The sequence below is a fragment of the Lutzomyia longipalpis genome, chromosome 3 (assembly GCF_024334085.1).
Source record: "Lutzomyia longipalpis isolate SR_M1_2022 chromosome 3, ASM2433408v1".
NCBI classification, from domain to species: domain Eukaryota; kingdom Metazoa; phylum Arthropoda; class Insecta; order Diptera; family Psychodidae; genus Lutzomyia; species Lutzomyia longipalpis.
The window spans coordinates 7,043,225-7,068,386 of NC_074709.1; the positions used below are offsets into that span (position 1 = coordinate 7,043,225).

At 36.6% G+C, this 25,162-nt stretch overlaps 7 protein-coding genes across 8 annotated transcripts; 3 read left to right on the forward strand and 4 right to left on the reverse strand.

The window, feature by feature from the left end:
• Window positions 1-556: 556 nt before the first annotated feature.
• LOC129791739 (general odorant-binding protein 67-like) lies at window positions 557-4,695 on the reverse strand. The gene is made up of 3 exons (XM_055830076.1): window positions 4,571-4,695; window positions 2,131-3,308; window positions 557-788 (listed from the first exon to the last, which is right to left on the reverse strand). Exons 2-3 carry the CDS (start codon window positions 2,687-2,689, stop codon window positions 727-729), a joined length of 621 nt encoding a protein of 206 aa, XP_055686051.1. The 5' UTR covers window positions 2,690-3,308; window positions 4,571-4,695; the 3' UTR covers window positions 557-726.
• A 532-nt stretch (window positions 4,696-5,227) lies between these two features.
• Window positions 5,228-6,397, forward strand: LOC129791740 (uncharacterized). 2 transcript variants are annotated; one of them, XM_055830079.1, is made up of 3 exons: window positions 5,228-5,585; window positions 5,651-5,998; window positions 6,074-6,397. In XM_055830079.1, exons 1-3 carry the CDS (start codon window positions 5,343-5,345, stop codon window positions 6,212-6,214), a joined length of 732 nt encoding a protein of 243 aa, XP_055686054.1. In that variant the 5' UTR covers window positions 5,228-5,342; the 3' UTR covers window positions 6,215-6,397. The 2 variants fall into 2 exon arrangements, with proteins under 2 accessions (XP_055686054.1, XP_055686052.1); XM_055830077.1 differs by having other exon boundaries at window positions 5,229-5,585; window positions 5,651-6,397.
• A 560-nt stretch (window positions 6,398-6,957) lies between these two features.
• Window positions 6,958-10,448, forward strand: LOC129791742 (uncharacterized). The gene is made up of 2 exons (XM_055830081.1): window positions 6,958-7,528; window positions 8,489-10,448. Exons 1-2 carry the CDS (start codon window positions 7,326-7,328, stop codon window positions 8,979-8,981), a joined length of 696 nt encoding a protein of 231 aa, XP_055686056.1. The 5' UTR covers window positions 6,958-7,325; the 3' UTR covers window positions 8,982-10,448.
• On the forward strand, window positions 9,115-12,621 carry LOC129791741 (trichohyalin-like). Its single transcript, XM_055830080.1, has one exon. The coding sequence runs from the start codon at window positions 9,115-9,117 to the stop codon at window positions 12,607-12,609; it is 3,495 nt and encodes a 1,164-aa protein (XP_055686055.1). The 3' UTR covers window positions 12,610-12,621.
• A 274-nt stretch (window positions 12,622-12,895) lies between these two features.
• Window positions 12,896-13,491, reverse strand: LOC129794315 (chymotrypsin-like elastase family member 2A; the record flags this gene model as incomplete). Its single annotated transcript, XM_055835113.1, has 1 exon — window positions 12,896-13,491. A coding segment is annotated over one exon (462 nt), but the record flags the coding sequence as incomplete, so codon positions are not given.
• A 1,205-nt stretch (window positions 13,492-14,696) lies between these two features.
• LOC129791743 (chitinase-3-like protein 1) lies at window positions 14,697-18,732 on the reverse strand. Its single transcript, XM_055830082.1, has 5 exons — window positions 18,292-18,732; window positions 17,935-18,218; window positions 17,609-17,871; window positions 16,246-16,813; window positions 14,697-15,008 (listed from the first exon to the last, which is right to left on the reverse strand). The coding sequence occupies exons 1-5, from the start codon at window positions 18,350-18,352 to the stop codon at window positions 14,763-14,765; spliced, it is 1,422 nt and encodes a 473-aa protein (XP_055686057.1). The 5' UTR covers window positions 18,353-18,732; the 3' UTR covers window positions 14,697-14,762.
• Window positions 18,733-19,835: 1,103 nt separating this feature from the next.
• LOC129791744 (probable serine/threonine-protein kinase kinX) lies at window positions 19,836-24,946 on the reverse strand. The gene is made up of 3 exons (XM_055830083.1): window positions 24,639-24,946; window positions 20,303-24,551; window positions 19,836-20,224 (listed from the first exon to the last, which is right to left on the reverse strand). Exons 1-2 carry the CDS (start codon window positions 24,724-24,726, stop codon window positions 20,545-20,547), a joined length of 4,095 nt encoding a protein of 1,364 aa, XP_055686058.1. The 5' UTR covers window positions 24,727-24,946; the 3' UTR covers window positions 19,836-20,224; window positions 20,303-20,544.
• Window positions 24,947-25,162: the final 216 nt, after the last annotated feature.

Here is a 25,162-nt window from a genome sequence, read left to right on the forward strand (position 1 = left end):
CGTGGGATGATTGCAGGGATTGATTTGAGAAGAGGCGCCGGAAGTGGTGGAGCCCTCGGTGCTTTCTGCGGTGGCTGATACTCAATTCTGGTGTGATTTTGGGAGCAACGCTGCAGGAGGTCGCTGGGAAAGAAACGCGGAAGTTGGCAACAGTCGCCGGGACTAATGGAACCCGGTGCACCATCGCAATCCAGAGGCTGTCCTTGGACCATCGAACACACCACCAGGAGAGCCACAGAGATCACTTTCTCCATTGCTAGACACACACCGGATGGATCAGACGGATCAATTTCAAACCCATTTTATACGCGACGCCTCCAAAATTTGCCGCCATGTTTTTTTTTTCTCCATAATTTTTTTTCTCGCATACTTTTGTGGCAACGGGCGGATGTGATTAGGTAGGAAAATCAAATAAACCAACTCGCTTCAAATTAATTTACTAACATTGAGTTGTGGGCGGAAGTGTAATTTGTACCTCTCTATTGGGGAATGACACAGAGGGAGTTTTTTTCTCCTCTTCATCTGTGCGTGAATAAAACCACAAAAGGTTAATTTATTATTTAATTTTTTTGCGTGAAAACTCGATGGAAAATACATTGGAAAAGTTCAGTTGATTTTTGTGGTCAGGCCAGCTGCTTCATTTGGGTTTCTGTGACCGTTTTTTTCGTGTACGCGATGGCTGATCTCAGTGGAGGCTTGGACTGGATGAAGAGTAACTGAATTGATTTAGAACATCGGAGGCAACGGACAAGCAGTGAAGAAATCTCTCAGTTGGTCACAGCCAGGAGCTAAAAAAAATATTTTTAAAAAATATTTAAGTCATGAAATAAATATTTTAAAGGTGAAGCTTTCTTAATTTTTTCTCGCAGTGTTTTCTTTTAAATCTTTCTATGGTTCACCACAAAAAAGCTTCAGCTTGTAAAGTTAAAACATTAAAAGGGCGGTCTTTTGGAAGCTTATTAACCCTTTTAGGACTGACGGGAATAACAGGTTTCCGAATAAAAATTCTGTAAAGAAAACAACTGCTAGAATTTTCCGTTCCCCTACGTTTTAAGCATCCAGTGGTCCCCAAAAAGTTAACTTATTTGCATCAAAAGTTGCATTTTTGATTAATTCGATTAATCTAACATCTAATCTAACTAATCTGATTTTTTCTTACATTCAGTTTAGTCAGTTTAGTGAATTATAAAATAGCCTCAGGGAGCTTTATGGTTTTGAAATGCCAAAAAAGAAGGACAAAAAGTCTTAAATCATCCAGGTTTGAATAGACTAAAAATATTCTAATCTAAACATTAGTTTAAAAAAATAATGTAAATTCTTTTAATTAATTTGCAAATATATTTTCTTTTAAAGCTTTAAGGAAGAATAAAAATTATCCCTTAAAAAGTCTCCAAATTTTAATTAAAAATTAATTTTGGATTTATTCTTACGTAATTCTGTTTTTAATATTTCTAATTTTGAGCTCAAAATGTAAAATACATATCAGAAATGTTATAAAAGAAGATATTAAACCGGAAATGATTTTTTTTATTAATTTGAGATCCATCAAAAAAATGATTTCCCTGCGTAAATTATTTACTCGCTAAATTGTGAATTTAGAAAAAAAAGCTCAAAAAAGCCACTGAAAAAAAGAAGCTCAACTATCCGTACTTATATGTGAAGTAATCCTGAGAATACTGATTAGAGAATTAATAGAAACTAATTGTCGTTAAACATTTTTCTTTTGTTGGATTTATATGAAAAAAAAAAGTATTTTTTAAGGATTTAATTTAATAGGTAATTTTCTTTTCAAATTGAAAAAAATGAACAAATCTTGAGATTTAGAATTTTCCTTCGTAAGCGTTTGAAGCAAAATGAATTTCTTTATTCTGATAAGAATAAAATTATTTTCTTAATGATAAATGATCTTATTTACCTCATTAGCCGCAAAATAAACTTCTATTTCCTTAAAATTTCCCAAAATTTATAATTTTTCCTCGTTTTTTCTACGTTCTTAGCTTTGTTCTTATGCACACCCACTTTAGAACTCATTCTCTTCACTAAATTCAACAATTCAACACAGATTTTCCTCATTTTCCATTTAATTTCACTCACTTGAAGCACTTCAAAAAATCAAAATTATTCACTCACCATTCTTCCAAACATTCTGGGGGCACTTTGTGAAGACGTGGGAATGCAGGCAGGCCAGAATGGCTCCAGGAAGTGGGCTACATCCATCAAACGCCCCCACATCCACATCATTTTCACGCAACTTCTCTGATGCTGCTTTGGTGCATGTGGCGAATCCTTCGACGAAGATTGGGATCCACTCTGCTCCACCACCCTGCAATGTAGCTCCTATGTAATCTGCAGCCGTTTTGGGATCATCCAATGAGAGATTCGTGCTGTTGAACACACACTCCGCAATGCAGGATGATGGGAATCCCGGTGGGCCACCGCGAAAACCCCGCGGAGGAGCTGACTGACGGAATCCCTGACGCGGTGGAGGTGGAGGTGGTTGGAAGTTGCGATTCCTCACACCGAAATTCTCAAAGCAACGCGCAAAGACGGAGTCATCGATTAGCTTTGGCTGCCTGCAGCATTCTTTTGGATTAATTCGCAACGGTGGGAGATCCCTGCAATCCTGACCCTGTGCCCCTGCTGCATACAGCAGCACCACAGCCAGGAGGAAGGGAGCAATCCTGAACATTTTCACAAGTAGACTCCACACGCACAACTGAGTCTTCCCACCGCAGTACAATGGACTTTTTATCCGGAGACCTGGGGACAGGTGGGGAGCACACACCACGGCAAAAAGTCAGTGGGTATTGAGTCGTGAAAATGCTTCGGGAATTGGATAATTTTGCATTTTACTCGATGATGGAGGAAAGAAAAAAAAGCCCAGCCAATGGTGGACCTTGGTGGGCACACAACAGCACAGATCAGCAACTCTGGTTGCCCCTGCACGTGGGAAAATGCCCCACCGCACGTGATTCATCACTTTCGTGACCCCATTTGCTGCAACCCCCCTGCTGCCCTCCGCAACTCCGTGAGATCGCACGGAAGCTATCGACCGGCGTCTTCGCAATTCCGCAACTCTCGCGGTTTTTCTCTCTTCGCGTGATCCACAGAGTGTCGCGTGCTGGCCCAAAAGGCATCTCCCGCGCACAAATTTACCTGCCCATGCCTCATTGAGATGAAAATTTTTCAATGAAGTCTTTATGCTGTCATGGTGGAAAAAATTAATTTCTTCATCCTGTGAGCAATTTTCTCTTGTGAAGAAAAAATGGCTCAGGGCTACAGTATGGTCAATCATCTTGGCAGCTTTTCTTTAGGAAAAAAAAAGAAAAAACTTCAGGTGAAGCGAGAAGAAAAACTTTGCTGAGAAAATTGTTCAGTTGGATGCACATTTTGCATGATTAAGATTGTATCTCATTGAGGAATTGAGATGACGTAAATTACTTTTTGCTACTCTTCTTGTTATTTATCTTTAATGCTCTTGGAGCTGTTGTTGTTTAATAAAATTATAGAAACGATAGAATGGAATATTTTAATTCTTTTATGCGTCAAATTACAATTTTTTGTAGCATGCTAAATATTCTTTCATTTGCAAAAGATTTCAAGAAAATCACTTCGGTAGAAACTGAAAAAATCAGACTTTTAAGAAAGCTCTGGAGTTGAACAAAATTCCAACATGGCGTTGTCCAGTAAATTTTATTTTTTTTTTGATTATTTCGAATATATTTTGTCTCTTTTAATTATTTTATTTCTTTGTTGGTCATATTAATGAGATAAACGGCTTTGTTGTACAAAAATATAAAGAAAATAGAAAATTATTCTCCTTTGTATCCTTCTATTGCTTTTATAAGACGCCTAAGGCGCCATTTTGAAATATTATTCTTCAATTTCTACAAAATAAAAAGTAACCCAAAAGCACAATCTTAATTTTGAATTTAAGGATTCTTTTTCTTGTGAATTTAGAGCTCACCCCAAATAAACTTTTAAATATTTTTATAAATTATCAGCTCATTTGGATTTTTGCCCACCAAACTTTTCCTTCTAAACCTAAATCGTAAAATCTCTGTGGTTTTTAGCACTTGTGCGGGCTTAATGAGAACCCCAAGCAGTTTCTTTTCCACTTCTTCTCACCAACGAGAGTGGGAGACCCCATCCGTGTAAGAAAAGTTAATGAGAAGCTCCCCCAACCACCCACTTTGCGAATGGGAAATTGGCGCTAAATTCCAATGAATGCCTCCCTCAGACTTTATTGCCGTGATACGTGAATTTGGCTCGAATTTCTGCACGTAAATATCCAGAATTCAATACATTTCTCAAAAGGCAATAAGATGGGTGGGGGCTCCTTCGGGGCTGGGGGTGGATGGCATAAATAAAGTGTGGGAATATTGAACTATCACTTAGCATGCAAAGCTGAATGGAAATACCTTCACAGGGTGGTTTCTTCGAGCTTTTTTTTCTCAAAAGAAATTTTATTAAATATTTCCTCTGAATTATATATTTTTATTTTCCCAATATTCTTAAATTTTGAAAGTTTTTAAAGATATTTTTTTATTTCTCAAAATATTTTTCTTACCATTTATATTTTAATATTCGCGCCCATTTCTCTCCCTCTGAAGCATATGCTGCATGCGAAATTGTTTTCCTGTTAAAACTATTTTAAGTGTGTGTTGGGGATTTGTGCGTTTTGGCCTGAAATTGATTTAACCTTTATTTTCTGATTTATCTTTAATTTCTTTTCTGTTTTGTTTAAGAGCTTTAAGAACGCAAACAAGAAAAATCGTTCAGATTAACTTAATTTTTAACCTTTGTAAGCTGGTTTGATTTTTTATTGTTCTTAAATTTTTTTAAATGCTTTTAAATGCTAATTAATAATTCTAATTAGAAGGTTTATTGAAAATAATCAAAAATTCAAGGAGAATGGAATAAGAATTTACTAAACTTACATTAATTGGTTAATAAACTTCCAGGGGCTATTAAGTTTTCTAAAAAAATGGAACCGGACCAGGGATTATTTTTCAAACATTTTAAAGTTTTTCTTTCAAAATTCAAATAATAAAAAAATCATTCTCTTAAATTTTTCTTTATTTTTTCTTGAAAAAAAAAGAAGAAAATAAAGATAAATTATCTTAAGACATAGAAAGATAATTTTCAAAAATAAAAAAAATCGTTTGGCCCACATATCGGTGAGAGCAACAGCGACCCTTTTAGTGGAACAGCAACGTGCACGCACGTTTGACACAACTAACAATTTTAGTGACAAGAGAGACGCAAAAAAAAATTCGGAGAAAAAGATCTCCAAGATTTTGGGGGGAAAACGAGGCGGGGAAGTGCAGCTGGGAAGAAGGATGAACAATGAGGACGAGGATATGTTTTTTGTGGATGACGAAACGGACGCTCTGAAAGTTTTCCACGCGTGGGGCCTTCAGTCGCGTACTATTGAGCGTCTCCTGTACTGTGGCATCACCAAGATCATCCACCTGAAATTGATGATTCCCGCAGATCTGGATGTAGTCTTCGACGAGGCAACACGGCTTGGGGAGAAGATCCTCTTTAGGGATTCCCTCAGGACATGGAGGGAACACAATGGGGTAAAAAAATGATTTTTATTACTCCGTGATCACAGAATTTATTTATTTTTTGCTGATCCTTGCAGCTGGGCCTGATGACACAGGACATGATGAATACGATGGAGGGACAAAATGTGGAATCACCAACGAGCTCCCCGCAGAATTCCGTTGAATCCCGCAACATGACATCCACACCGTTGAACCTGTTGCAAATCGCCGAAGGATTTAACCTGCGTGAACTCCTTCGGAGTACACTGAAGGGTGTGAAGCTACTCGCATCCTACGACAAGGATCACACATTGACGAGTTCTGAACAATTGTACCTCTGCCACGTTATTGTGGACTTTCACATGGCAACACGGCAGAGGATGACATCCGATGAGATGGCATTCTATGCTAAAGAAATCATTAAATCCTTCCCCACAGAGCATGAGGTGAGAGAAAACTCTTCGAAAAAAATTTCTAAAAAATTGTTTGATAAAAAATTAATTTTTATTTCTTTCCTACAGAGCACATACTTTGTTCGACGTCCTGCAGGAACGGGCAGGAAGCCACAGGGAAAGCTCTACTACCGGTATGCAAATACAATTTTTAAATTCAAAAAAGTAGCTGAAAAACGTCGTGAGAGTGGCCTTCTGGACTTTGGATAGTCCACCGCGGTGCCCATCAGGTGTATCACAGAGCAATCGAAGAGAGGCCCCATCAAGTATTTTCCTATCACACGTGCTTTTGTAGAGAGGATCCATCTTCCTGACAACATTAGCGGACTGAACAAATCATTATATAAATATTAAAGATTCATTAATAAAACTACATCCTTTTTACGAAAAAAATAACCCAGAATTGGTTTAATTTGGAGATTTTTATAGTATAGGGGAGACTAGGGTGGAATGAATTCTTATAGAGATTTAATATGTTGAATTTTTCAACATTTTGATTCTTAATTTTCTCTCAGTCCTCGTTAAATTAATTAATTCGTTAAATACGAAAGGAAGTTTATTCAGGCATAAATTATCTTATCTATCTTATCTTATATGTGGATATTGTCCTCCTGATTTCAGGAAATTATTTTGAGCTCCATTATCTTTAGTTAAAAGGCAAAGGACATTATGCACAATGTATGAGGAATTTGTTCGTTTTATTTCAGCATTTTCAGGAATATTTATAAATACTCATAAAAAAAACGTTATATTCTTAGAAATTCAAATTTTCATGAAAAGAGTGAAAAGAATTTTACTTTTTTATTTTTTTTTTCACTTTTAGATTTTTTTAAATCATTTTTTTTAAATCTTACCTTAAACTCCTCTCGTTAATCTCTCAAAAATCACAAGAAATCATCTCTTAAAATATTTTTAAAAAAATAATCTAAGAAACCTCAAAAAAAATTTTTAATTAAAAAAATTCTTAAGAGAAAGGAGAAAATTGGGAAAATTCACAAAATTCCTCGACTTTTGGCACACCTTGCTGGTGAAGAAGTTAGTGCCCCATATCGGTGCTATATCTAATAAAGTTGCCGCGGGGTTTGCATGATTGACTTGCGATCGGCCCGGGGGGTAGTCCTTTGTGTTGCCGCGTGGGGGAAGTTACGTCTTACACGGGGCTTCTCTTGTGCTGTAGAGAGTGTGCCAAGAAGTGTGCTGGCGCGAAGGGTGGTTAGTGGGAAAATCAAACGTTTTTCGGGGGAGCGCGTCGTAAAATTGGTGCTTTGCGGATCGAAGAAAAACACCTCAAGTGGCTCATTGGCGCGCTAGGAAACCCCCAATGGGGGTGGCACGTGGTGTGGGTGGTGGTGAAGCCGAAAGGTCACCCACAGACACACAAGTCACAGCTGAGGGGGACCCAGCACCGGATCCGCCGCATGAAATGCAGTCTCAGGTGGGAATCTCACCTGAACACACGCCCAGGGGTGCAGCAGCAGAGTCGAGAGAGACGAGCGACATGGCGGCTAAGGGATGGAGGAGTCGGTGAGGAAATTAACAATTTTTTTGTTGTTCTAATATTTGCTTTCTAATGTGTGAAAATTGGGGGAGTTATGTGCAAGAAAGAGGGGGTTGTTGAGGAAATGCCGAAAGTGAGAAAATAATAAATTAAAGTTTATTCACGATATCCTTAAGTAAGGGTTGTTTGTTTTGGAAATTATTCAGAGTGATTATATTTCGTGAATAAATTAATTTGTTTTAATTTAAAAATTGATTTTATTTATTGATTTTTTTTATTTTTTTAGTTTCAAAATCTCTTTTTTACCAAAGAAAAATGTTGAGAATTATTATTAGAATTTACCTTATCATAAAAGTTTTTTCTATTATTTTATCTTTAAAATAATTCTTTTATTAATTTTTTTAATCACTGAAGGTTTTTTTTTTAATTTAAAAAGTTCCAAATAAATCTTTTATTCTCGTACTACTAAAAAGAGGTCAATATTAAAGGAGTGTATGCATTTTGCGTCACTAATGAAGGATAAATTACAGATAACATACAAACTTCTTTAAAAGTCCTAAACGTCCTAACGCAAGAAAGAAAAACCTAAATCAAAACCAAAAAAAAATCTTAAATATTTTTTGTTAAAAAATTCAAAAGTCACGCTTATTAATTTATTTTAGCATTATGCGATGAAAAACACAAAATGAATAAACTCCTTATTTTTTTCAAAATCATATTTCAAGATGATTTAAAAAAAACTCTTTATTTTACTTTAATTATCCTAACAATAAAGGGAATGAAAATGAAATCAAAAATCCCATAAATATCTCATTTCTTGCACCAGACTGTCTCTTTAGAAAGGAAAAATCATCAATGTTGGGTGATTTATTGCCTTTTGAAACTCAATATATTTCCTTTCCCCCCATGTGTAGTCATTTATTCACGTTAAGTCGTGGAAAATCGATTGAGAGAACTTCACAAAGACAATAATTTTCTTCTGGCAGAACACTCCAACTGGCAAAATCCTCAAATCGCCTCAATGCCTTGATGAGCGATTCCGGTGGTTTGGGTGCCAGGCAGCGTCGAAGAGGCTTCAACAGGCGCCAGGAATCGATGCTGGAGCTAGAGGTGGAGGCTGAGGGTAAACTGAAGCTGTTCGTAACACCCCAGACGCATATTGAGAAGATTTGTTTGGTCATTGAGGAGGCAATTGTGCGCAAAATGGGTGAAGATGAGGACAACAAGGAGTACGATCCCATCCGGGCGAAGCTGATGTGTCAGGCACTCAGCAAGGATATCAGGAATCGCGTGAAGGGGCTGAATTTGCGACGATACCGCATTGTCTGCCTCGTGACGATCATTGAGAAATTTCTGCAGTCCATTGACTACAAGATGAAGCTTCTTCTGGACCCCGATAGGGACTTTTTTGCAAATTTTAAATTCGAGAATGCTCAATTCTATATTCTCGCCACGGTCTATGTCATCTACAAAGACTGAAAATCGTGATGCAGCAATAAATGCAAAATTATTTAACACGATGGCAAGGTTTTGTTTAGTCTGCACGACTGCAGGTGTTTCAGATCATTTTTTTGAAAGAGTTTTTTTTTAGTCTTTTTCGCGAAATTAAACAATGTTCAATATTTTTGTGATTTTTGCACTCATCACCCTCCTCATTGATGGGGGGAGTACAGCTGGTGTGGAAGATGTGTGCCAGAGGAGATGCAATAAAACAGAGATTTACATGGAGATTGATTTTCAATTTAACATCTGCTACGTCTACGATGATGGAAATTCGAGTAATTTGGGGCAGATGATTTGGGCAGCAAATCACCGAGACATTCCTGAAGAGTTCTTATTCCTTCTGGAAGTTCCTCTGGTTATTTCTATTCCCTTCGATGCTGATCTTTTTGTCATAGATGGGAAAAATATTCATGAAGATCATAAAATGCGCGAAGTTAAAAAATTGAAGTATGAAATCGACCCAGAATGTGAACATCTGGAACAAACAAATCCTCAGGAAAATCTTGAAAATCTGGAAGAAAATCCTATAAAATACAAAAGCTGTAAAGAAGAAAAACACGAGCTGGAATTTCAAGACATTCCAAAAGCAGAAGAAATTCCCAAAGATTTCCACGTCAAAGATTTTGTGAAAAATGAAGAATTTACCTGGAAATTACACAAAGAAGATGATTTATTGGATGATCCAGAGGATATGCCAGGCAGTTTTGAATCCGAGGAGGAGCCTTCAGAAATTTATTATGAAGAAGATTGCTGGGAATTCGATGAGGCTGCGGTAATTGTTTCTAGCCAGGAACCTATTGATACGATAAATCATGAAAAATTTATGGAAAATCAAGTTAATTCTGAAGGAAAGCAGCAGGTAGATCAAGAGTTTTTTGAAGATAAATTTGAAGAAAAGCATCAAGAGTATTCTGAAATTAAACATGAAGAGAAGCAAGAGGAATTGCGGGAGTATCCTGAAATAAACTCTGAAAACGATCAGGAAGATCAGGAGAACCCAGAAATAAAACCTGAAGAAAACAAGGAGGAGCTTGTTTATACAGAAGTTCCAGAAGAGGAGCAGCAAGAAGATCAGGGAAACCCAGAGGAAAAATCTGAGGAGAGGCAACATGAATACCCCAAGAATTTCGTAATTAATTTTGAGGAAAAGCAGCAAAAAGAGCAGGGACATCAGAAGGATTATATAGATACAAAAACTGAAATGAAGCAGCAGTATCAGGTGTATCCAGAAGACACACCTGAAGGAAATCATCAAGAATATCCTGAAGTAATACTTGATGAAAAGCAGGAATATCTAAAAGAAGAAGAAAATAATCCTCAAAATCTGGAATATTCACAAATTAATACTGAAGAGATGCAAAAGGAGAAGGCGGAGTACTCTGAATTTGATCCTGAAGAAAAACACCATGAAGATCAAGAATATCCTGAAATAGAACAAGAAAAGAAGATTCAGAATTATGTGGAAATGAAACCAGAAGAGAACCAAAAGGAAAAGGAAGAGTATTTCGAAGTTTTTGAAGACAAGCAAGAGAAATATCACGAGGATATAGAATTCATACCTGAAGAAAAACCCGAGGAGAGGCAACAGGAATACCCTGAGATTTTCGAAATTAATTCTGAAGAAAAGCAGCAAAAAGAGCAAGAACATCAGAATGATTTGCAGGTAAAACAAGGGTTTATAGAAGTTAAACCGCAAGAATATCAGGAGTATCCAAAAACTGAATCTCAAAACAAGCAACATGAAGATCACAAGAATCCGGAAATCAATCCTGAAATAATGCAGGAGTTAAATCAAATGTATCCAGAAGTTGATCCTGAAAATGGAGAAATTAATTCTGATGAGATGTACCAGATAGATCAGGTGCTTCCGGAAATTAAACCAGAAGCAGAGCAGCATGAATATCTGGAGTATCCAGAACATCACGAAGAAAAACCGGATGTACAAAAGTCTTCAAAAAATACCATAGAAAACATACAAGAAAATCTAGAAGTTTGCCATGAAGAGAATCACAACGAAAATGAAAATTATTCAGAAGTCAAAGCAGAAGAAAATTCGCAAAATAATAATGAATATTTCGAAATTGAACCTGAAGAGAAGCAGCAGGAAGAGCAGGAGCTCACAGAATTAATACCTGAACCAGAGAGTCACGAAAATGAGTTTCATCCTGAAGAAAAGGAGCATGAAAATCAAATCAATTCGGAAATAATTCTTGAAGAAAAGTACCACGAAGAGAATCTTCTAAAGGATAATAAGCATCTAGAAAATAAATCTGAAAAGCAGCAATACGAAGAACAAGAGTATCTTGAAGCTGAGCTTGAAGAGCAGCAGAAGGATGATCAAGACTACACAGAAGTTAATCATGATGAAAAGTTCCACGTAAAGCATGAATTTTTTGAAGTTAATCTTGAAGAGGAGCCACAAATACTTCATGAGCATCCAGAAATTGAATCTCAAAAGAATAACGAAGATGAGGAGAGTCCAGAAGTTGATAGAATAAAAGATAAAGAGACTACAGAAATTATTTTGAAAGAAAACAATCAGGAAAATCAGGATTATTTAGAAGAAAATTTTGAAGATAATCCGTCGAAGAATAATGTGCATCTAGAACTTGAACATAAAGACAAGCAACAGCAACATGTAGAGTACATAGAAATTGAAGAAAAGCAGCAGGAAGAGCAAGAAGTTCAAGAGTACGCCGAATTTATTCCTGAACAGAAGAGTCATGGAAATAAAATATATCCTGAATTTTATCCTGAAAAGGTGCTGCATGAAAATCAATTCTTCCCAGAAGTTAATCCGGAGGAAAAACCTATAGAAGAAAATCTGCAAAAAGATTATGAGAATCTAGTGATAAAACTTGAAGAGCAGACACAGGAAGATCAGGAGTACACTGAGAAAAATTCCGATGAAAAGCTTCATGTAAAGCATGAGTTTCTGGAAGTAAATCCTGAAAATCAGCGGCAGGATGACGAAGGATATTCAAAAATATTTACTGCAGAAAATCAGCAGGAATATCAAGAACATAAAGTAAAACATGAAGAAAAGCAACATGGGCATCCAATAATTAAACCGTTAGATCAGGATAGTCTTCCAAATCAACAGCAGACTGGAAAATTTGTCAAACAAAACTTTCCGAAACATTTTCTTCGTGAAATTCCATTGAAGCAGCTCCAGCCACCTGAAACAAGTTATCCTGAAGTACCCGTGAAATCCAATGAACAGACTCAGCAACTCCCAGAGAAGGAATTTGAAGTAGTCCAACCGCTAGAACATCAAGAACTAGAAGGAAGCCCTGAAGAACAGCCGTTGGAGCATGAAGATGAACTTTTGGATGAGCACGACCCACAAGAAATTCCTTCTGAGGATGAATATTCAAATCATCCCCATATGAAGTCGTCTGGAAGTGTCCCGAAGTATAAACTTCATAAAAAACAATTCCATCCGAATTATTTGAGAATGAGAAAAATTGGAAATCAACGGAGGAGAATTCCTGCGGAGACATTCTATGGAGGGAGTAAGTGGCGTGTGCAGCGGGGTCCCCATGGGGGGCTATGGTTTTGCAATCCTCTGTATAGAATATGTCGTCGGGCAATAAAGTATTGAAATTGATTTTTATACCTTCGTGAATTGACTTTTACCATGAGGAAGTCCTGGGGGCGCGCATGGGGCAGAGTCATAAATCAGGGAGAAACCTGCAATAAATGTTTTCATTTTTCTTCCCGTAGCATTTTCCATTGTGACGTGCAAGGTGGAAAAATCACAAATCATTTAGGGAGGAAAAGGGCGGGAAATTTTTCTAATAATATTTTTAAGGGATTGTAAGGGATTTTCTTTGGTGCTTTGGGTGTTTTTTAAAGGAAAATAATAAATAAAAAATTGTCAATTTTTTATTACAGAACTTGCAAAATTAAATAATTCAATAAATTCATTAAAATAATTATTCTGAAGGAGCTTAAAGGGGGGAAATATTCATTGATTTGATAAAATTAAGTTCTAGCATTTTTCCTAATTTTAATTCCAGGATCATGAGCAAACATTCCCATTAGTTACTTGACAAAACCATTCGGTATAGATATCGACTTTGCTGCATCCCTGCAGTCCTTCACATTCGGTATTCCCGAATGAAACAACACCCACCTGGACAGGTTGACCAGACTCCTGACTGTAGTGAACAAGGGGAGCTCCTGAATCACCTATGCATGTGCTTGATTGTCTCTCTCCGGTTGGTCCGACGCAAATTGCTGAGCTTGGAAAAGCTCCTCCGTATTCCCCTCTTGCCTGACAATCTGCCACAGGATGATGCCTCAAATAGCCAAACATCAGGATTGTGGATAGAGGAGTATTCTGACTCATTGATGTCCTCCCAAAGCCCATAACTGTGAAATTATTCTCAGGACTATCATATGGGATTTTTTCTTCAAGAGAATACTTGAAGATTTCAATGGAAGCAATTGAGTTGGAGAATTCAAAGCTTTGAGGAGATAAATTAATCCAATGTCATTGGTGGTTGTAAGTCGGTCGTATTCTGGATGAAGGTGAAAGTCTTCGGAGAAAATCTCCATGGAGACACCTGAATTCCGCTCAATGCTTCCCGCTGTGATTGTTCCATTTATGTATCTTAGAGGGGTTGTGTGGAGGCAATGTGCTGCTGTGAGAATCCACTTTGAGGCCACAATTGATCCACCACAATTCCCGTCAACGATTATCTCCATAGGTGGGGCAGACGGAAGGGTTAAGCCCAATTTTAGGAGGATTTGCACGAAGAATGGGAATTGGTTGACTTTTGCCGGATATCCGTTGATGATTCGCGTTTGTGGGTGGATCGAGTCACATCTCGCCTGGAAATTGAAGTAAAAATAAATCATTAAATCAGCTCAAAAAGATTCTCAAAAAAAGTTCTTTTACCCACTTTCCAAAGAAACTAATGGCTAGGATAAAGAGAAAAGACCGACAGTGCATTGTTGCAGTTTCCAGTCAGAGATCTTCTTTCAAACAAAAGGTAAGAAAAAACTGATTTTCTTCCACGTCTTTCGTGGCTTTTTATACCAGAAATTACTTGAAATTCTCCTCATCTTATCAGTCATGGTGAAATTTTCACACGAAATCCGCAAAACTAACAATGAGATAAAAATATTTGCAAAGTTTAAATATTTGTTTCAAAAGAAATCCCCAGTTTATCAGTCAAACTCATAGTGAAGGTTTTAATTCAAAATTAAATAAATATGACTTTAAACATTATTTTTTTGGGATTTATTTAAAGAAGAGAAATTTAAAGGGGTTCATATAAAAAAAAATCAAAATAAATCCTTTCAGAAGAGACAAATTTTATTTCTTAACAAATTCTCCCATTTTCCGCAATTCCATCCTGAAATTGGGGTAGTTTTCCCCACAATTGCCACAACGCAATTCAATGTGGGTACCCCCTCGTTCTGGTGAGAGATAGAGAGAAAATCACGAAGCATGACTGGGATGGAGCTTTCTTCCTTATTAAACCGCACCCACATAGTCTCCCCCAAAATGTTCGTCATTTCCTCAAATAAGTGGTTCCCCTGAAGTTCTTCGAGTGGAACACCAAATGACCTGAAAAGCTCACCCCTTGCGACGAATTTATATCCAGCTTCACAAGTTGAAAGGATATCCGCCAAGGAGACGACAAAAGGAATTTCAATTTTATCGCAAAAAAAACGAGATTTGTTCTTAGAAAATTTGATTTATTTTAAATTAAATAAAAAAAATGTGGCAGTTGGTGGAGGGGCTCAGCATTGCACCAAATGGGGCCAATTGCAAGCTATGATGGCTGGATCGAAGACAAGGCCATGTGGGCAGAAGAAGGTATATTGAGTCCCATTGATGCATTGATGGAAGACACTGCAGTCATTTGGATCCCTAAAGTAACCATCTTCGGTACATTCGGGACTTGGGAGGATTGGTGGAGGTTTCGTTGTGGACGTTGGGTTGGGATTCCATTCGATGGTTGATGTTGATGGAGGTGTCCAGGTGTGCTACAACACCAAAAAAAATAAATGTTAATTAATAAGAAATTTAATAATAAAAAAAATTGTGAAATTTTGAACAATGAGAATCTTTGATTCGTGATCAAAGGTTAAATTAAAGGAGTTTATTCATTTTTGTATTGGGGAACTTCTGATTCGAGCAAAACCTTTGAAAGAACAATATTGAAAAAAAGCGATTGATTAAGAATTAGAAATTGCAAGGAACTCCCCAATTTTTTCTACTAGAAATCAGCATGCAAAAGCTCGCAAATATTTGCTTAAAAATGCAAGCAATGACGTCACTGTTGTATTTTTTTGTCTCTTTCAATGGATGAAGCATTAGCGTGAATGTTTCGTACGTTTTAAAACTTTCGAGTCTATAAGAATAGAATAAAAGTTTTTGGACAGAATCGACCCCCTCATATTCAAAAGTAGCCCCATTTGACAGTACGCTCAAAGTTTATTGCAGTTTATGTATTTATTAAGCGCAGTGTAAAGCAGTTTCTAAAAGCTTAAAGAGAAACTTTTCAACAATTATGCTCGCGTTTTCAAAGCTAGAAGTTTTTTTATTTAAATCTTAAAAAAGGAACCTTTAAAAGTGCAAAGTTAATCAAATAATGAATCAAAATTTTACCTAGAATTGTGAGTATTTCCTGAAAAAGTTAATTCCATAATTTCAAAGGGATTTAGGGGATTTAGCGATTGTTATTAGTCATGCGATTAGTTGCAAAAACATGCAATTTACGTTAAATATTGTTTTTTCATTGATAAATTGAACTCTACTTAACTCTTCCTGCTTTCGTAGACATCCGGAAGTGCAGCAGAAAACAAAGCTCGCACCCTCTCAGCCAATAAAGAATACCTTCAAGTGCTAAATCACTTGAAATCCGCGCAAAGTGGTTTTATTATGACACATTAATCCATTAGAGGCTATAAATACTACTTATTATTTCTCAATAAAAAAAAACACAAAAATTATAGAGAAAATAAACTTAATTCCTGCTTATAAATCATTTTCACTCTTGTATGTGTCTGAGAGCATTTGAACGTATGTACCGTAGAGTTCGGTGAAGCTTTCGGAAAAATATTTTTCTTTGAGTAAATTGAACTGAATGAGTTTCTGATACTTTGGCTGGAAGGTCTTGAAGAAGAAATCATGAATGAATTTCTTCAATGCTGCTGTTTTCTTCTTCTCCGCGGAAAGGAGGGACATGATCTCGGGGTCTGTTTCATTGGAGGTACTCACATTGTTACCAAGGAGGGATGCATTGAGCTCCTTGAGTAGTGGGAAGGTTCCTCTTCCGCAGAATCCTCTAAAATCATCTGTTTCAATGGACCACACAATCACCCCACCAAGATTGTGACTGTTGACGTAGTTTGATTTGAATTTTATGCTCTTCTCATCATCAAATCCAATCCACTGATCGTCCTTTGTGGAGTACGGAACAAATTGCTCATCATCCCAGAAATCAATCCATTTTTCATTGCGACGCTTCTCGCAGAGCTCATTGAAGCCCATCATGCCGGGAGTTTGAGTGTAGGGCCCAGCCTGACAAGGACCTCCATGAACGGATCCTGGTTTATTCTGACCATTAACCATGCGGAAGCCACGACCGTACAGTGGAACGCCCAGGAGGAGCTTCTCAGGAGCCCCGCCATTGCTGAGCCAGTACTTTATAGCGGCGTCAACATTTAATTGCTTCTCAAACTCCGTTTGCTCCCACGATCCCGCATACAATGGTGCATTATTCCCAATCTTTGGATCCCATGATCCGTGTAAATCGTACGTCATTACCCCAATGAAATCCAGATATCTGCAAGAGAGGTGCTTCAGTCATATATTTTGCAGACAAGACAATCCCCAAAGACTCTTGATATTAATCTTGAACTTGGGGAAAGGAAAAATAGATAAGAAAAGCTGGAAGTGTTTGCAGCACAAAAAATTGATTTTCAAAAGGAAATTCGGAAAATTCCTGAGAAAGTTTCTGTTCTTGATGTACTTTGGGTGTTATAATTAATCGTTTCTTTTTAAAATTCAATTCATTTGCGTTTTGGTACAATTAGCGCCCTCTTTGTGTAATATTTGATTTAAATTTGGGTCAAGTTTAATAAGATGGTGACCACTTGACTTAGCATTGTTGGCATTGGATTAAAGGGAATTTTCATTATCAATGAAGAGCTTTTGTGCCTGACCTATTAACTCTTAAAACACAAGGAAAAGTAAGTTTTAGTAGTGATAATTTTAGCTTTCAATATAACCGGAAAAATTTAAAGAATTTGTGGAATTAAAGCCTTGCGAAAAAACATTGCGAACGCGTCCTTTTCAATGTTTTAAGTTGAAAAATAAATTAAGAGAAAAAATGAATTATTTGAGAGAGTTTTGAGTGTAAAATTAAGTTTTTTGTGTAATAAATTGTCCTTCACAGTTTATTAATTATCATGTTTTTGATTTTTTACGGTCTTTAGATCCTTAATTTTTAAACTAAAACTGTTCTCAAACCTTGCAAAAATGTTTTTAAAGCAAAATTTAAGTAATTTTCCGTTTTTTTTTTCATAAGCATTTGAATAGCTTTAGCTCAATCTCCCCTAAATAATTCCTTTGAACTTACTTTGAAACCTCAGCGATGTTGTAAGAGATTTTAGCTGAAAATTCCGCTGATGCCACTGCAGCAGAGAGGCTGTAGCCTTTAGGATGCAGGAATTCAGAAAGTTCCTTGAGAAGGAGAGTGTAGGCTTCCTTATCCTTCTCCTGATTCCCTCCACGTTGTGCTGGATACTCCCAGTCAACGTCAAGACCATTAAAATTGTATTTTTTCAAAAATTCCAACGAATTCTTCACGAAATTCTGCCTCTTGCGTGGATCATTGACGACCTAATAGAGGAAAAATTCTCAAAATGAAATCTCCTTAAAAATCGCGAGATTTGTTTCACTGACCTGAGAAAATGTTACGCTTCCTTCATTCCATCCACCAACACCGGCGATTGTCTTCAATTTGGGATTAACTTTCTTGAGTTCATTGAATTTTCTTATATTCCCAAGGCCGTAGTTCTCATCGAGATCCAAGTAAGGATCAAGAATTCTAATCCCACCCTCGGAAGAAATCCCGAAAAATGTATAAACCAAATGGGTACAGAGGAATGGATCAATTTGTGCTACTCCGAATTTTCCATTTCCCTGCCGGTAGTAGGACCACGTACCGTGATAGCAGACAATTTTTTCTATACGTAAAAAAATGAAGAATTTGCGTCACAAAATTATATATCACACGAAGAAAAAAAAATCTCCTCTCACTTTCAGTAACTGCCAAGCCCAAAATTGATAAGGCGACACACAGAAACACCAACGTCTTCATCTTTAATAACTCCCACACTTTGCAAATTCCTTTTAATCCACAAAATCACGCAACGGAGCAATTGACACTGATTCGAACCCGAGCTTCCTCGCTAGCTTTTATAGGCCTTCCCCCGGAGAGAGAACAATAAGAAATGAGGGAATTCAGTGATTTTCTTATCAAATCGCGCTTTTATTGGCAATCTGAGTAAATATTTAGTTTTAGTCCACTCATAGAGAGCCAATATTAATGCCTCTAAACTGTGCAAACTTCCAGAGAAATTCCTAAGAAAAAAATCTTCTAAATTAATCTTATCACACTATCCGCCAAATTTCCCAAATTAAACTTTTTTTATTTTCTCTAATTCTGTACAAAATCCGCTCTGAAAAGTATTTTGCTTTGAATGAAATCATTTGTTATATATCTGAAGAAGAAAATGAAAAGGAGTTTATTCATTTTGATACTATGTATTGTTGTGACGTCATTGGATACATTCTATAGAGTTGTCCCATGATGTTACGGATCTTTTCTCAAAATAAAGATCAGACAATCTTGTTATAAAAGTAGTTAAATTGAATTCATTTAGGGATCAAAGAAGATAATTTAAGTTTTGTAGTTAGATTTTTGTCCACAAATCTTAAGAAGCATATGCTTCAATGAATGTTTTGTGTGTATTAATATTCTGTTCTAGATGCGAAATAGAAGATGGTTAAAAAGTTATGATTTTATTTTCTTTTTGGTATTTTAAAACCAATTTTGAACCAAAAAATTTAAAATCTTTTTTGATTTCTCATTAAGCGATCAAATATTCAATGTTTCATATTTTCGGTTTTTCCATTTTTTAAAACAATTTTAGAAAGTTCAAAACTTTCCTTTGAACGATCATAAAACTTCTCTTTGGTTTTTTTTTGGAGTGTTTTATGACCTTCTACTATATCTTTTGGACTATTAAAGCTTTCCAAAACCAATTTTCCGTTAAAATGAATAAACTCCTTTTGACAGAGTAATTCATCTTCTCAGTCACAATAAAGAGAGAGAAAGACGAGAATCTTGCAAAATGCACGGAGGAACTCTACTTTGATAAGAGCTTTGGCGTCATTCAAAGGCAATGTGAATCACAAAGTCTGATATCATCTATCTGCAATTTAGCCCGCAGAACTTTGCTGCTTTCATCTCTTTCTAAACTTTATTGTATACATAAACTACAAAGCATATAGTTCGATGAACTTTGAGAGGCTTTAATCTAACTCTTCTTACAATTTCTTGTATACGGAGAAGTTCAAAAGATTCTTGGATTAATTGAAAAGATTGAAAATAATATAAGAAAAAGATTAAGAAATTAAAAGTAATATTATAGTGAACTAGTCACGCAGAAGAGTTTTTTTTTGGATTATTTTTCAAACTTCAATTTTAATCTTTCAGAAAAGGAAGTTAAACAGAAAATTAATCGAAAGTTTTTTCAAGAAATGATAGTAAGATGAATTCTCAAAAATAAAATAAAGAATTAAAGTTGCTGAATTTTTTTATTTAATTTTTAACTTTTAACCAACACCCAAATAAATGTTCCACAGTATGTAATTTAGTTGTATGGCGAATATGCATCATAATGAGCATAATTGCCGGGGGTAGATAGAAGATTGTAGAGAGTCTTGGATTGTCCTTCGGTGATCGTCTCTCCTTTCTTTTTGACGACTTCTTGGTTTTCGACACCACTTGAAATAACGATATTTTCAGATTTATTTGTAATTTCTTCGTAGTTTACTGGAACTTCCTGGGAAGGTTTTTCAACATTCGGTGTACCAACATTCCAGAGATCGTAGTCAGCAACATGACCGTATTCCTTGTAAACGTCTACGTGGCTTCCAACGGTGTCAACAAGACCCAAAAGTTGATCTAGAAAGATTCACCAAAAATTAACCATTTCTCTTCTAAATTATCAAACCATAAAAGAATCTTTTAAAAAATCCTTACAAGGTGATTGCACAGGACCACCACGGATGCCATTGTGGCAGAGGAAGATGACGAAGAAGCACAGCAAATATCCAGATCTCATGTCGATGGAGGCAAAGGTGAAACTGCTTGGAAATTTTCCAACAACTAAACGTGGCGTTGGAAGTCGTGACTTTTGGCTTCAATCGAATTAACTTAAACACAAAGACTTAAACTAAAAATAAACTCCACGATGTGGGATGTCGCCAAGGGAACTATTTGCTTTATCGCACTAATTTCGTGAGGTAAGAGTTGGAAGAAACTCTAGCAACTGTATCCCTAACATGTCCAAGTAGAGGTTTCCTCGCACCACTTATCAATCGACCTGATCTCTGTGAATCAACCTCCTCCACAGGTGTCCTTGTTGCTGAAGGCTTCGAATAGTCCTGTGAAGGCTTTGAATAGTTCTGTGAAGGCCTCCCCTGATATCCTTTAGATCTTGTTCGTCTCGGTACAACTACTTTCTCAGATTTATCCTCGTTATATCCTTGAGAGTATTCAATTGATGCTTCCTGTGATGAAAAATCTGCAACAGTTGAATTTGAATCCATATCCTCTTCAGTTAATTCAAATTCACTCCCAAATGAATCATCTGTTGGATTATCATGTCCCTTCGGGGTTGTTGTTGGATTTTGGGGCTTCATTGAGACAGATTCTGGGCTGTACTCATCACTGCCTTTCTTTCTCTCCTCCGGAACGACTCTCATTGCGTTTGATTTTTCTTTGAGAGGCTTACGTCGTTTTGGAGTTGTTGACTGTATTGATTCTGTTGCATCTTCCGCTACTCCTTTAGTTGGTTCTTCAGTTTCTTTTTTTGCTTCAACTGTTCCTTCTTCTGATCCTTCAACTGATGATATGCTTCCATGCTTGTATAACTTCTTCTCATCACTTTCTCCGTTTATCTCATCATCACTGTATCCTGCAGTTGATCCTGTTGTTGGTTCAGATGCAGCTTCAGTTGTCTTGTTATCGGCTAAGTCAGTTGTGTCATAAAAGTATTTATCTGGTGGCTCATTTATTACTTCAGGATTCTCAATTTCACTTGATTCCTTTGAATATTCCTTCAATTTTGTATCTTCATTTGATTCAGTTGTTGGAGCTTTCTCGTCATACTTTTCTGAACTTTCTACAGCTACAGATTTATCTTTTGAACTAACTGGTGTAGTTTCATCATTTCCGCCAGTTGTTGTCTGGCCTGTGCTCTTCAATTTAACTTCATCCCAGACTTTCTTGAAGTATCTATCGAGATAGGTGGCAGTTTGTGCTTCAACAGACTCCGCAGTATCAGTTGTTTCCATTTTTGGCGCCTCAACTGTTGGACTTACTGAACTTTGGTCAATTTCTTGTGTTCCTGCTTCTCCGGAGTATTCTTCTTCTTGATGTTCTTCTGATGACTTTTCAACTGCTTCATCATACTCTGAATATTCACGATCATATCCTTTTTCTTGGGCATAATTCCCATTGAAACGTGTCTGCAATGTAGTTGATTCTAAAGAATAATCTGAATATTCTTTACTGTAGTTACGTTCGTGTTCAAGGGGATTTTTTTCAGGTACAATTTCATCTTCTTCATCATTATGTTTGGTTGTTAAGGGAGTTAAAGCTTCTTCATAATATTTTTCTTCGGTCTCATCAACAATTTCTAATGATTCTTCTACTTCTTCAGCATCATCCAATGCATCAGTGGTTGTTTCTAAGTCTTTGTATTCTTTAGAATCTTTTGTTGTTATTGTTATCTGTTTATTGTCTTTGTACTCTTCAATAGAACTTGGATGATTTTCTTTCAGTTCTTCATCTGATTTTTGAGTATCTCTGTAGTTTTTTATTCCTTCATCAAATTCCTGATATTTATAGTCCTCCGGTTTCTCTGGAGACTTATAAAATGGAACATGTTGCATATGTTGCTCTAAAATTGCAGGAGTATCTTCAAAATCTTCAGTTTTGACGGTAAGTTCTTCTGGAATTCTTTCCTCAGTGTCACCATCAGTTGTTGAATAAGTAGAGTCTTCGGTTTTTATTCCTTCGTAGTGACTTCCTCTCGGATGGTAGTAAAATTCTAGATCCCTTTCCGTTGGTTCTGTCCAAATATCTGGAGTAGCTGTTTCTTCACCTGAAGAAGAATATTTTGTATCTCTTTCTGTGTCTTCTTCTGCTGAATATTTTCTTAATTCTTCTCCCGGATGAGTCATTATGTGTTCCTGATCGATTTCTGAAGAATCTTTTGAAGTTTCCTGGTCAGTTACAACAAAGCCCTTTGTTATTGTTTCTTTATCTTCTTCTGAAGAATATTTGATGAAATCATCACTTTCTTTTAAGAGATCTTCTGAAGCTGCTGCTTCATCTTCTTTTGCAGAATATTTTGTGAATCGTCCTTCAATTTCTTCCTCGAAATCTGTTGGAGCTGCCCATTTACCTTCTTCTGGAGCTTGTTCAGTTGGCCTTTCTTCATCTTCTTCTAGAGAATATTTTGCACTGCTTTCTTCATATTTTTCTGAAAATCCTTCAATAATTTCTTCTTCATAATATGGAGAATCCTTGTTTGATTCTTTATCTTCTTCTTCTTCTGAAGAAATATTTTTCTTTCCATTATCAATTTCTTCTTGAGAATCCTCTACAGCTGCTTTTGAAGCTTGTCTTGAAGAATAATCTAACGTTGTTTCCCTATCTTCTTCTAATGTAGATTTCTCAGCATTTTCTTCATCTTCCTCCGGGGAATATTTCATACCAATTCTCTCATTTTCATATGGAAAGTCTGTTACTTTATCTTCTTCTGAGTAATGATTTGAAATTCTTCCTTTAACGTCTTCTGGGAAATATTTTTCAGCTACTTCTTCATCTTCTTGGGAAGATTTTTCTGAAATTGTTTCATCTTCTTCTACAGAATTCTTTGAAGTTGTGCCTTCGTCCCTTTCTGTGGAATATTTAATATCGCTCCTTTCATCTTTTTGGTAAGAATCTTCTGTGGTAGCTGCTTCATCTTCTTCTACGGGATAATTTATAGCTGCTTCCTTATCTTCTTCGTGGTAATATTTTGTAACGGTTCTTTCATCTTCTTCTGAGAAATACTTTCCAACTACTTCTTCGTGATCTTCTGAGGAAGCTTTTGTAGCGTTTTCTCTATCTTCTTCTGAAGAGTATTTTTTATCTGCTCCTTCATTTTCTTTTTGAGAATCATTTGAGAAAATTCCCTCATCTTCGCCTACGGGATCTGTTGTACTTCTTCCTTCATCTTCTTGTGAAGAACTTTTTGTAGCAGTTCCTTCATCTTCTTGTACAGATTCCTTTGAAACTATTCCTTTATCTTCATCTTCAGGATCTTTTGGATCAATTCTTTCGTCTTCTTGGGAAGAATTTTTTGTAGCACTTCTTTCATCTTCTTCTACAGATTCCTTTGAAGTTGTTTCTTCATCTTCGTCTTCAGGATCCTTTGGATTATTTTCTTCGTCTTCTTCAAAAGTATTTCCCAAAGTAGCTGCTCCAACTTCTTCTGATTTTTCTGTATAATCAGGAGTTTCCATTTTTCCAGATTCTGTAAAAGTTTCCGGTGATACAGGCTTTGTAGGTGAAGATGTTCCTCCAAATCTATCCACAAAGCTCATAACAATCTCTTTACTATCTTTATTGTTTTCTTCAATTTTCTTTAGTTGAGCGTTAAATATATCGGTATATTCATGAACGTATTCTGAAGAATCTTCAGCATCTTCAGGAGTTGAATAGAAATCTTCAGTCGTCTCATATTGTGAAGCATATCTTGATGCGTCTTCGTAGCCAGTTGTAATCTGTGTTGGATACTCTTGAAGATTATGTGCAATTTCACTTGAATAAGGAATTTGTGGATCATTTGGTGGGCCTCCAGGCATGGGAATAGTTGGCCCAAATCTCCCTGCTAGCCATGGAGACGTACTTGAATGTTCCTGAGACTTTATCGGTGGTGTGAGATGTTCATTCTCGAGATATTCACCAAAAATATCAGATCTTCTGCATCCTGACCAGCGTCTGTAGTTCTGTGCTTGTTTGTAGAAGAAATCTCTCAACTTGAAGTACGTCTCTTTGTTCACATCCGCAGGGCGATAAATCCGTGCGAGTTTTTGGCGCAAAAGTGGGAAGCATGTGTGCTCAATGGCTCTGTCGGTGAGCTTCCAAATTCGATGGTAATTCAGCTCTTCAGTTGAGTAGAAGGCAATATGTTTGGGGTAGATACCATTGAGGGCAAAGTAGCAGCATGCTTCCTCTATTTGAATAACGAAAAGAAAGAGGGAGAAATTCTTAACCACCCACACACTTGAGGGAAAAATGTGTGATTTATCCCCAAACTTACTCCTTCTTGAGAATCTCAATCCCATCTGCCATGTTCCCTCAATGTGGAGTAATGCTGAACACCACAGGATTACCAACAATTTATTCATAATCACGGATAACACGCTCTCAACTCACAATCACTGTCTGTGGCGATTTTCCACTCAAACACACTATTTGTACTGCAAATTGGGACAAAGAACTACATAGATGGGAAAAAGAATTTAATTTTCAGCACGAAATCACGAAGTACCCAACCACACATGACCGACATGAGTTCAATTTTGGTGCAATTCAGCAAAATCCGTGCTCTTTCCCCCACATTTCCTGGATTTTCTCATCAACTTGCTTTTCTTCCGTTCAGTTCTTTTTCATTCTTTTTCCTCAATGGAAAATTCTTTTGATTTTTGGCACAATTTAAAGCAAAAAAAAACTACTCAAAAAAACTCTATTATAGAAGTCTTGAATTTGAGCTTTTCTTTTGGGAGTATTATACCGTTAAAGAGGGTGAGTTTGATAGGTTGGGGAATAATCCATAATTCTGGA

Bases quoted from the DNA above. Each gene is read 5' to 3' on its own strand.
- LOC129791739 (XM_055830076.1), bottom strand. From the start codon at position 2,689: ATGTTCAGGATTGCTCCCTTCCTCCTGGCTGTGGTGCTGCTGTATGCA. The intron at 789-2,130 runs GTGAGTGAATAA...TATTTTTTTTAG, and splicing joins CCAGAATGTTTGGAAGAATG to CTCCTGGCTGTGACCAACTG.
- LOC129791740 (XM_055830077.1), top strand. From the start codon at position 5,343: ATGAACAATGAGGACGAGGATATGTTTTTTGTGGATGACGAAACGGAC. The intron at 5,586-5,650 runs GTAAAAAAATGA...TGATCCTTGCAG, and splicing joins CATGGAGGGAACACAATGGG to CTGGGCCTGATGACACAGGA.
- LOC129791742 (XM_055830081.1), top strand. From the start codon at position 7,326: ATGGGGGTGGCACGTGGTGTGGGTGGTGGTGAAGCCGAAAGGTCACCC. The intron at 7,529-8,488 runs GTGAGGAAATTA...TTCTTCTGGCAG, and splicing joins GCTAAGGGATGGAGGAGTCG to AACACTCCAACTGGCAAAAT.
- LOC129791741 (XM_055830080.1), top strand. From the start codon at position 9,115: ATGTTCAATATTTTTGTGATTTTTGCACTCATCACCCTCCTCATTGAT.
- LOC129791743 (XM_055830082.1), bottom strand. From the start codon at position 18,352: ATGAAGACGTTGGTGTTTCTGTGTGTCGCCTTATCAATTTTGGGCTTG. The intron at 18,219-18,291 runs GTGAGAGGAGAT...TTTTACGTATAG, and splicing joins GGGCTTGGCAGTTACTGAAA to AAAAAATTGTCTGCTATCAC. The intron at 16,814-17,608 runs GTAAGTTCAAAG...CCTCTCTTGCAG, and splicing joins AACATCGCTGAGGTTTCAAA to ATATCTGGATTTCATTGGGG.
- LOC129791744 (XM_055830083.1), bottom strand. From the start codon at position 24,726: ATGAATAAATTGTTGGTAATCCTGTGGTGTTCAGCATTACTCCACATT. The intron at 24,552-24,638 runs GTAAGTTTGGGG...TTATTCAAATAG, and splicing joins ATTGAGATTCTCAAGAAGGA to AGGAAGCATGCTGCTACTTT.